General features: G+C 45.6%; 1 protein-coding gene across 1 annotated transcript; it reads right to left on the bottom strand.

The window, feature by feature from the left end:
• Positions 1-644: 644 nt before the first annotated feature.
• Positions 645-10,586, bottom strand: LOC309544766 (protein huluwa-like; the record flags this gene model as incomplete). The annotated part of the gene is made up of 3 exons (XM_082243742.1): positions 645-836; positions 6,638-6,829; positions 9,960-10,586. 3 exons carry the CDS (start codon positions 10,584-10,586, stop codon positions 645-647), a joined length of 1,011 nt encoding a protein of 336 aa, XP_082099868.1.
• Between the last annotated feature and the right edge of the window lie 1,822 nt (positions 10,587-12,408).

Here is a 12,408-nt window from a genome sequence, read left to right on the forward strand (position 1 = left end):
TGGGACTGGGAAAAATTTGATGGCCATCTTTGGTGGGACTGGGAAAAATTTGATGGCCATCTTTGGTGGGACTGGGGAAAAAAAATCGATGGCCATCTTTGGTGGGACTGGGGAAAAAATCAATGGCCATCTTTGGTGGGCCTGGGAAAAATTCAATGGCCATCTTTGGTGGGATGGGGGAAAAAAATTCAATGGCCATCTTTGGTGGGACTGGGAAAAATTTAATGGCCATCTTCTGGTAAGGGGGAAGAGTGGGGACATGGTTAGGAAGCATAGGTGAGGAACAAATGCTCTAGCAGAGGGTGGGCCAGAATAAAGTGTGTAAAGGATGAATAGAGAATTCAGAGTGTTGGGATTGTGGTGAAGATCAATTAGTTAGATTTATTGTCCTTATGTCTGGTGAAGAACTTTGTGTTACAAGGAGTTCTCTATAGTTACCTTGAACAAAATCAGAAAAATAAAATCATAGGGGAAAGGTGGGAAGGGATGTGAAGTTCAGGGATGATGGAGAAAGGCCATCTCAGGGAGCTGAGTTCTGCAAGGCTCCTCATGGCAAGAGTTCCTGCAGTTAGACCCAGTTCTTGCAGTTAGACCCAGTTCCTGCAGCTAGACCCAGTTCCTGCAGCTAGACCCAGTTCCTGCAGCTAGACCCAGTTCCTGCAGCTAGACCCAGTACTGCTTGCTGCATATGACTGGGAGGTTGCGGCTTTGTCGGTTTTCATTCCTAAGCCGGTTCTTCCGCATGTAGCAGGGGTCGTAGTAATCCCATTCCATTCCTGAAGCCCAGGAGTGTGAGCCGGAGTCACTGTCGGATGACAGAATGTGCAAAGAAATACCTGCAGAACAACAAAAACCATCTGTTAGTAAAGTGTTTTATATGGTTTATTTAGATTTATTATATTATACTAGACATTAAGCCCGTTAAATTAACGGGCGTTAGAACATAGGTGGTCAAAGATTTGTAAAAACAGACTTAGCAGTAAGTCCACGCGAGCGCGCACCCGCCGCGCGCCCGCGCACACCAGCCGCTTCAACAGTTTTGCCCGGCCGCCTGAAGTCTCTGCGCTCCAAGTCCCAACGGCTGTCCGTGGGGCACATGCGCAGTATCGCAATCCCACAGACACAGGGACTGGACGCAGAGACACTTGTACTTTATATGTATAGATTATTTAGTAAACTTAGAACAGAAGGAGATATATATATGTGGGGGGGGGGGGAGGGGATTGTAGTGTATGGGGAGGGGATGGGATTGTAGTGTATGGGGGAGGGAGGGGATTGTAGTGTATGAGGGAGAGAGGGGAGGGGATTGTAGTGTATGGGGGGGATTGAACGATAAATGTCGGGTTGGAGATTGGTGTGGGGGAGGGGAGATGTGAGGGCAAAAATTCAGAGAGGGGGGGGGGGGAGCTCCTCACACACACAGAACAGTGGATCATCCAATAGGAAAAGACCCCCAAATCCACCACCACCTTCCCTCCCGGAAAAATTGCTGTCACAGGCGAACCAAAAGGTGCTGGAGACCCCAAAATTGTACAGCAGGTGGCCAAGACGCTCCCCTACAGCTGATAAAAATTTGGGGTTTCGGGGATGAAAGGGCGCGGAGCAGTGACCCCGAGAACCGGGCTGTGACCTAACCGCGAGGTGACCAGATTTAACATTGGAGTCTATGGCGGGGGGTGGCCCGGTTCTCGGGGTCACTGCTCCGCGCTCTTTCATCCCTGAAACCCCACATTTTTCTCAGCTGTAGGGGAGCGTCTTGGCCACCTGTGATACAATTTAGGGGTCTCCAGCACCTTTGGTTTGCCCGTGACAGCAATTTTCCCGCGGCAGTGTGTGCGTCCCAACGGCTGTCCGTGCGGCACATGCGCAGTAGCGCAATACCACGGACACAGGGACGGACGCAGGGACACTTGCATATTATTATTATAGATTATTAGCTGAGCATCAGGGCTGCTCTCAGTCTACCTGACAGGGCCCCCCTTCCCCCAAAAATATCTCTTCAGGGAGCAAATCACATGTGAATGAGCCCTTAAAGTATAGCTAAAGGCAAAACACTTGTTTTTTCAGAGGGGAGAGGGATTAGAACCCCTGTCCGTTTTTATTGCTGTCTGTGCCCCCATTGGGGAGATTCACTCTCTCTATTTGTCCTGTTTACCATCATCTTTGAAAGTAAAAAAAAAAAAAAAAAATCCAAATGGGGTTGTTCCCAGCAAAGTAATAGAGGAGTCATTTTCCGATGGGGACAATAGTTCTGGTGACCTGGGGAGGTCCCCAGGAAATTCCCTTCATTTTCTGAGATTTCCTCTCACCTCCTGATTGGCTATGGGGCAGAAAGTAAAGGGAAATCTCCGCAATGGGACACAGATAATGAAAAAAAAAAAAAAAAAAAAAATCTGACAGGGGTTTTAAACCTCCCTTGCTGTATGCAAATAAATAGCCTACTCTTTTACTTTCATTTTTCTTTAATTCTTTTTTAGAATTTTTAAAATAATTTTTTTTTTACATTTTTAAAAACAGCCCCACTGGGGGGCTTTGATGAAATATCAGGGATCCAAACAGACCCCTGATGTCTCACTTTTGAGACAGAGAAAAGGAACTGAGGCCAGAGATTCCCAGTCCCTTTCTCTGCAGCCTCAGCTGCCCTGGTCAGTGAACGAATGGGAAGTGTTCTGTGGTGAGCAGCTTCCGGTTCATTCACAAATCGAAGCATAGTAAAGCAAGTTTACTATGCTAAAATTGTGAATGAACACAGGTGATTGGTACGGGTCGCTCACTGTATTCATTCAGGAAAGAAGGAGCAGTAAATAGGACATCTTTACTGGCCCCCGCTCTCCATCCTGAAATTGATTCTCCTGTGTGCCAGCAGCAGCGCTGTGGGGGGGGGGGGGGGCTCACAGGGTGTCCCAGGCAGCAGGGGGGTTGTGGCACAGATACCAAAGCCTCTGCAGCTCAGCCAGAGGCAAAAGGGGGGGGGGAGAATCTGGCAGCACTGCAGGGGGGAACCACAATAGGTGCAATAAGGCAGTACAGTCGTCCCTCCTGCTCGGCAAGTGCCCGGGCCCCCCTTTAGAAATGATGGAGCCTGGGTCCAATACAGGGGGTGTGGCCATGGTTAGCATCACCCATTAGCATGTTGCAATTACTACATCATCTGCACCCCGTCAATCATTCTTTCATCATTTGTTCAAAACCAACATCAGTATTAACAATTTAACATCTTATACTCCTCAGTCCAGAATAGTCTCTAGATGACCCCCCAGTGCAGCACCAGTCTTTGGATAGTAAGAATAAAGGCAAATGGACTTTATTGGCACTAACAGTCGGACACTAGTGTCATAAAATGAAATATTTTATTTTGAAATTATTAAAAAACATGTATATACAATATGTGTGTCACCACAAGTGTAGAACATAAAGACATAACAGAAATCAAATATAAAACACGCAATTCAAAAGGCGCATATATTATATTCTAAATTGCCAAAGCCTCTATCACCGCCTTATGGACAAAAAATTACCATACTTTAGCTTGTACAGATTAAGGATGCTAGAATAGCCCTCTGGCTATTTCTAATGTAGCAAATTAAAGCTCTTTGGACGAATCCATCGGCGGTGAAAATGGGGAGGCTCGGTGATGAATACTGTATTCCAGTCACGGGCAAACTCTACATGTTTCGCGCCATTGGCGCTTCTTCAGGAGTTTTAATAGGGGCTGAAACAGTTCAAAGTAGCAGTATTGGTAACACAGTGTGTGAAAACACTGTTCTCTATTGCATAGATGCCGATGCCTATGGTCATGGAGCAGACACGAGGGCGAAGATCCAAGATAACGTGCCAGAAAACACACCCCAAAAGGGGGAAGGGGGTGTGTCAGAATAGGAGGTGGGGGGATATTTAGGATAACAATCCTTAATCCATTAATACTTAAAAAATAATAGTGATAAAGGTGAGGTCACGGGAAGTATAGCTGACTGTTGTAGTACAGATAGACATTAAAAGCTAAATTACAAAAGGGTAGTTCCGTATTCCCTTGGTATATATAATAATAGCTCAAACCATCCGGAAAAGATCCAAATAGTCTGTAAGAAAAGGCTTGCTATGGGACAGACGGCTTCTGCTAAATGGTGGTACAAAACATCCTTAGTATGGTGGATCAAGCCATCCGGGAGGTGTCCAAGATAGCCTGTAGCAAAATGCTTGCTGTCTTGCATACCGTCTCCTGTGGATAGCAAAGGATAAAAAAGAGATAATGCCGGCTGGACGGCCGTGACTTCCCACGAAAGCTCCAGGATCTTTCCTTCCCTGGAGCTTTCGTGGGAAGTCACGGCCGTCCAGCCGGCATTATCTCTTTTTTATCCTTTGCTATCCACAGGAGACGGCATTTAGCTAATTAGTTGAGGCTGCCTGCCCGACAGCAAGCATTTTGCTACAGGCTATCTTGGACACCTCCCGGATGGCTTGATCCACCATACTAAGGATGTTTTGTACCACCATTTAGCAGAAGCCGTCTGTCCCATAGCAAGCCTACTACAACAGTCAGCTATACTTTCCGTGACCTCACCTTTATCACTATTATTTCTTAAGTATTAATGGATTAAGGATTGTTATCCTAAATATCCCCCCACCTCCTATTCTGACACACCCCCATCCCCCTTTTGGGGTGTGTTTTCTGGCACGTTATCTTGGATCTTCGCCCTCGTGTCTGCTCCATGACCATAGGCATCGGCATCTATGCAATAGAGAACAGTGTTTTCACACACTGTGTTACCAATACTGCTACTTTGAACTGTTTCAGCCCCTATTAAAACTCCTGAAGAAGCGCCAATGGTGCGAAACATGTAGAGTTTGCCCGTGACTGGAATACAGTATTCATCACCGAGCCTCCCCATTTTCACCGCCGATGGATTCATCCAAAGAGCTTTAATTTGCTACATTAGAAATAGCCAGAGGGCTATTCTAGCATCCTTAATCTGTACAAGCTAAAGTATGGTAATTTTTTGTCCATAAGGCAGTGATAGAGGCTTTGGCAATTTAGAATATAATATATGCGCCTTTTGAATTGCGTGTTTTATATTTGATTTCTGTTATGTCTTTATGTTCTACACTTGTGGTGACACACATATTGTATATACATGTTTTTTAATAATTTCAAAATAAAATATTTCATTTTATGACACTAGTGTCCGACTGTTAGTGCCAATAAAGTCCATTTGCCTTTATTCTTCCCATACATATTTTGATTAGGACGTGGCACATGCTATTTTAAGTGTCCACAGCGTCATCCTGTGCTGACATCTTTCCCTCCCTTTTGACCAGTCTTTGGATAACCTCATTGCACCCCCCCATTCCAGTGTCAGCCTTTGGATGACCCCACCTGCAGTCCTCATTCCCCCCAGTCCAGTCTCTGGATGCTACCCCCCCCCTTCCAAGTCCAGCACCAACCTGTGAATGATGCCACTCCAGTAAAGCGCCAGTCTGTGGATGACCCTGCCTCTGGGTGACCCTAGCCCTAGTCCAGCACCAGTCTGTGGGTGTCCCCCAAAAGCCAGTCCAGCACAAGTCTGTGGGTAACCCTAAAAGCCAGTCCAGCACAAGTCTGTGGGTAACCCCAAAAGCCAGTCCAGCACAAGTCTGGGGGTAACCCCAAAAGCCAGTCCAGCACAAGTCTGGGGGTAACCCCAAAAGCCAGTCCAGCACAAGTCTGGGGGTAACCCCAAAGCCAGTCCGGCACAAGTCTGGGGGTAACCCCAAAAGCCAGTCCGGCACAAGTTTGTGGGTAACCCCAAAAGCCAGTCCGGCACAAGTTTGTGGGTAACCCCAAAAGCCAGTCCGGCACAAGTCTGTGGGTAACCCCAAAAGCCAGTCCAGGACCAGTCTGTGGTTAACCCCAAAAGCCAGTCCAGGACCAGTCTGTGGTTAACCCCAAAGCCAGTCTAGGACCAGTCTGTGGTTAACCCCAAAGCCAGTCTAGGACCAGTCTCTTTTTGACTCTGGCCCCAGTCCAACACCAGTCTCTAGATGACCCTGTCCCTCGATGACCCCAACCTCAATCCAGCACCAGTCTCTGGGTGACCCCAGTTCCAGTCTAGCACCATCTCTGGATGACCTTGCCCTAGCCCAGCAAATTTTCCAGATGACCCTTCTTGCCCCAGTCCAGCACTATTTCTAGGTTACCTGTCCATGTCCAGTGCCAGACTGTGGTATATACTGTTACCACATGTCATAAGACAACGATCTGGTTGCAGTTAATGAGATTTGGTTCTGTACATCACATTCTAATTCTGAACCTTTGTTGCTTTTGGGATGATATATGAGCCCAACTTCAGCTAAACGCTATTTAAATTTGGCTAACGGAAAGGTTAGAACTTTTGTTTGTTTCCTATTGTCATCAATGTTCATGTTGAGGAGATTTTCCCTCACTTTTTGTCTCAGTGATACCCTGTGAGACAGAGGTGTCACCAACACAGGAAATTAGTGGAGGTTTCCCCAATAGGGACATAGACAACAGAACTGGCCTAACAAAGGTTCCAACTCTTCCCCACCCACAAAATAATTTAGCTGGAATCTTGAAGCTGGGCATCACCATCTGAAGAGCAACAAAGATAGGTTTCTTCTCTGTATACTGACCGGCACTGACCCCAAAGTCACTGTCCAGTCCTGGGCCAGTTGAACTGCTGTTATGGAAGAGGCAAGAGGGTGCGTCTTCTGGAGGAATGGAACTAGCATTTTCAAACAACACCGAGCCCAGCGGGGTGAAGGACGTAACTCCTTTGAGACGTTTCCTCTGCGTACTCGTCTTGCGGCAAAATTTTACCTTTGGAGTCATCATCTAGGAAAAGAAAAACAAAACACCATTATAGCTCCAACATGATCGACCACTGGACATGATCATAATACTATTCTACCACACTACCTCCAACATGACCAACCACTGGACATGATGATAATACAATTCTATCACACTCTATACATGGAACACTACACCTCTAACATTACCGACCACTGCATACGATCATAATACAATTCTATTACACTCTATACATGGAACACTACACCTCCAACATGACTGACCACTGGACTGCTGAAAGTACAACAGCATGTACTATGCACTTCCAACATGGGCATGGTCAGAATACAATTCTGATACAATGTATACATAGAAAACTAGATCTCAAAACATGACCATAATACAGTACAGTTCTATTACACTCTATATATGTGGAACTCTATATCCCCAACATGACCAACCACTGAACATGACCATAATACTATTCTACCACACTACCTCCAACATGACCAGAATACTATTCTACCACACTACCTCCAACATGACCAGAATACTATTCTACCACACTCTACCTCCAACATTACCGACCACAATACTGTTCTACCACACTACCTCCAACATGACTGACCACTGGATATGATCATAACACAATTCTATTACACTCTATACATAGAACACCACACCTCCAACATGACCAGAATACTATTCTACCACTCTACCTCCAACATGACCGACCATTGGACATGACCATAATACTATTCTACCACACTCTACCTCCAACATGACCGACCACAATACTATTCTACCACACTACCTTTAACATGACCGACCACTGGATACGATCATAACACAATTCTATTACACTCTATACATGGAACACTACACCTCCAACATGACTGACCACTGGACTGCTGAAAGTACGACAGCATGTACTATGCACTTCCAACATGGGCATGGTCAGAATACAATTCTGTTACAATGTATACATAGAAAACTAGATCTCAAACATGACCATAATACAGTACAGTTCTATTACACTCTATATATGTGGAACTCTATATCCCCAACATGACCATAATACTATTCTACCACACTACCTCCAACATGACCAACCACTGGACATGACCATAATACTATTCTACCACACTACCTCCAACATGACCATAATACTATTCTACCACACTCTACCTCCAAAATGACCAACCACTGGACATGACCATAATACTATTCTACCACACTCTACCTCCAACATGACCAAAATACTATTCTACCACACTCTACCTCCAAAATGACCAACCACTGGACATGACCATAATACTATTCTACCACACTCTACCTCCAACATGACCAACCACTGGACATGACCATAATACTATTCTACCACACTACCTCCAACATGACCGACCACTGGACATGATCATAATACTATTCTACCACACTCTACCTCCAACATGACCGTCCACTGGATATGACCAGAATACTATTCTACCACACTCTACCTCCAACATGACCAACCACTGGACATGACCATAATACTATTCTACCACACTCTACCTCCAACATGACCAACCACTGGACATGACCAAAATACTATTCTACCACACTCTACCTCCAACGTGACCAACCGCTGAACATGACAAGAATACTATTCTACCACACTCTACCTCCAACATGACCAAAATACTATTCTACCACACTCTACCTCCAACATGGCCAACCACTGGACATGACCATAATACTATTCTACCACACTCTACCTCCGACATGACCAACCGCTGAACATGACAAGAATACTATTCTACCACACTCTACCTCCAACATGACCAAAATACTATTCTACCACACTCTACCTCCAACATGGCCAACCACTGGACATGACCATAATACTATTCTACCACACTCTACCTCCAACATGACCAACCACTGGACATGACCAAAATACTATTCTATCACACTCTACCTCCAACATGACCAACCACTGGATATGACCATAATACTATTCTACCACACTCTACCTCCAACATGACCGAGCACTGGACATGACCAAAATACTATTCTATCACACTCTACCTCCAACATGACCAACCACTGGATATGACCATAATACTATTCTACCACACTCTACCTCCAACATGACCGAGCACTGGACATGACCAAAATACTATTCTACCACACTCTACCTCCAACATGACCGACCACTGGATATGACCAGAATACTATTCTACCACACTCTACCTCCAACATGACCAAAATACTATTCTACCACACTCTACGACCTCCAACATGACCAACCACTGGACATGACCATAATACTATTCTAACACACTACCTCCAACATAACCAACCACTGGTACCCTACTAGCTTGCCTTTGTCCCCAAAGAGTTCTCCCCTCTTAGAAAAGCTGTAGATCTCTCTATAGGATCCAAAATAAAAGCCAAGCCTGTTGCTGGGGTTTTAACTGCAGGTGAAAACTCCTTAAAGCGGAACTTTACCCATGACAACACATAAAATAGGTGCTCTTTAGCAAGGAACATACATTACACATTATTAATTATGCTACCAAAATGAGTGTGTGCTGTAAATTGCCTCCAGCATTGCTCCTGTTTTTTCTTGCTGGAGGCTGCCATTTTGCTGAAGCCCAGAACCTCTGAACAGCATTAAATCATAAAAGCAGAACTAAACTGATTGATTTAATGGTTTTAAAAAACAAGTTACATTCCTGGAATGCAGGGATTGCTAACTGTCACATTTGCTTGTGTCCTCAACCAAACTATCAAATGGCTGCTGTCATAACTGATCACGTGTGCAGCACCATGGCAGGTGCAGATCAAACAGAAGCAGCTTCCTTGGCGGTAAAGGATAGGAGGGTTTAATTCTGCTTTAAGGCTGTCAGAAAATCAGGCTCTACAAATTCAGCAGTGCCTAAAAAGAGAGAGCAACTGAGCATGTGCAGAGCAGGGTAAGAGTGTATTACTGGGTTTTAAACAGTATAGACGCTTATTTGTAATGTTTTACATTGATATACCTGCAAAAGAGGCCAGCCTGAAGTGATCTATTAGATTTACAATAAGGTGAATATCATTTTGGTGCCTAAGCTAAAGAGTTTCAAGCACTCACATTTTTGTCACCAGGTTAGTGGCCTAGGTTTGGTTAGACAGAGAGTGCACTTACCCCTGGAGCCATGGCTGCTGCTGGCGTGTTTGGGGGAGCTGCGTTATGCCTGGTCCCCTGCTCACTGGATGACCTTGTGCCCCCTCCGTCATCTTCCACCTCATTCCAGCTTCTATTCCCCTCCTGGGGCATGCCACAGGACCTTGATGAGGAGAAAGGCATGATTGCCATCCTAGACGGGCGCGGTGAATAGGGTAATCCTGGAGTCTCTTCCAACTTATGACACCATTCTCTGGACTGGGTGCCCATCGACACATGGGCACTCTCGCCAAGGGCCAGGGTGGGCTCCAAGCCCTGGCTGATGCTAGCACATCGCCCATCGCACAATGACTTATTGGAGGCATTCAGGCAGCCAGGTGGTAGCCTGCAATGGGGAGCTCTAAGAAAGGGATTGTTGCCCCTTGACCCTCCTCTCCGTTTGCTCCTCTTTTTCAGGGACAGGGAAGGAAGGCGGTGGAATAGGAGGAAGCAATTGAGAAAAAACAAAAGCACCACACAGGGGATGAGAATAAAAACAAGGAGCGTCAGAGAGGGCTGTAGGAGCCACTTCTCTTCTACTGATGGAGCCACCTGGGAAGAAGAAGGCCCCCCAGCTAAAGGAAACACAGAAGTAGGAACAGACATCATTGCATTTGCAAGATACTTGGCTATTTGGAATTGGATAAAGTGGGGGAGGGGAGAGTGGAAAGCCAAAGTCAGTCCCAAAACTTGGAAAACACCCCCGGGATCTGGGTCAACCAGAAGTCAAAGAAGCTGGAAGACATTCATTGCCCTCGGAACTTGGATGAAGAGCAAGGACATAGTGGTTTTACACTCCATCTTACAGACCTCTCATTCTGAAAATGCCAGATGGCTGGCTGCCATGCTGGTCCTGGGACTTTCACAGTCCAGGACTGAAGAGTATACAAATTAGGAGTTGCACTTTCCTTCCGGGAAGGCAATTCAAAAAGCATTGAAGCCAGGGGATGGGTTTCACAACCAGACACATGATCAAGGAGGGCAACCCAAAAAGCATTGAAGCCAGGGGTGGGTTTCACAACCAGACACATGATCAGGGAAGGCACCCCAAAAAGCATTGAAGCCAGGGGATGGGTTTCACAACCAGACACATGTTGGGGGAAGGCACCCCAAAAAGCATTGAAGCCAGGGGATGGGTTTCACAACCAGACACATGATCAGGGAAGGCAACCCAAAAAGCATTGAAGCCAGGGAATGGGCTTGACAACCAGACAGCTAGCATTTTCAGAAGGCATGGTACCATATTTTTCTGATGGTACAGGTTCCTTTTTAAACTGTGGCTCCATTTTGCATTTAGTTTGTGTTGGGTTATAGAGGTGCATCTTTGGGTTTTTTCCATGTCTTTCTTGTTATCCTTTTTCAGCAAGTCACTGGTTTGGCTCACAATCAGTGCAGATGATGGAAGGCTGCATCACCCTGTAGGGGAGGAAATTCCATCCTCAGCCTTCAGGTGTTGGGGAGGCCGGAATACAACCCCTGCCATTGTCAGTGGTGGTGGGGAAGAGTTTGGATGCATCTCTCACAATTCCTGATAGAAGGCTTATTATATCACAGAATGACTCTGGCATTGGAAATCTTGTGGAGAGTGGAAATGTAATTACGGTAAATGTATAATAATAATAGTGTGTGACCGTGGAGGGGAGATTAGAGTGTAAGCTCCTCTGGTGTAGAAACTTATCTGACTGGTTTAGTGTTCTCTCAGCACTGCTTTATATGTCAGCAGGGCCGGGACAAGGGGTGCAATGGTTTATTGCAGGGATGGGGGCGCCATAACCCTAAGGGAAAGGGAGGGGGGGGCAGTTTGGCATCTTTGCCCTGGGTGCTGGATCTTGTCCCAGTCCTGTGTCAGAGCTATATAGATGTAAAATAATAATGTGTGACTGTAGGGGGGGGCATGGAATGTAAGTTCCTCTGGTACAAAGCCTTATATAAATGGCTCAGTGTTCTCTGTACAACACTATGGTATATGTCAGAGCTATATAGATGTATAATACCAATGTATGACTGGTGGGACATTAGGTAGAGTGTAAGCTCCTCTGGTACAGAGACATATGAATGGCTCAGTGTTCTCTGTACAACACTGCGGTATATGTCAGAGCTATATGATAATATTAATAATGTGTGACTGTGGTGGGACATTAGAGTGTAAGCTCCTTTGGTACAGAGAGATGTGACACTGTCCTCAGTACAGCACTGCGGTATATGTAAGAGCTATATACATGTATAATAATAATAGTGTGTCACTGTGGGGGGACATTAGAGTGTAAGCTCCTCTGGTACAGAGACTTATATGAATGGCTTAGTGTTCTCCGTACTGCACTGTGGTATATGTCAGAGCTATATAAATGTCTAATAATAATAGTGTGCTACTGTGGTGGGACATTAGAGTGTAAGCTCCTCTGGTACAGAGATTCATTTGAATATCTCAGTG

The sequence above is a fragment of the Pelophylax lessonae genome (assembly GCF_965119305.1).
Source record: "Pelophylax lessonae genome assembly, chromosome: 1".
Taxonomy (NCBI): domain Eukaryota; kingdom Metazoa; phylum Chordata; class Amphibia; order Anura; family Ranidae; genus Pelophylax; species Pelophylax lessonae.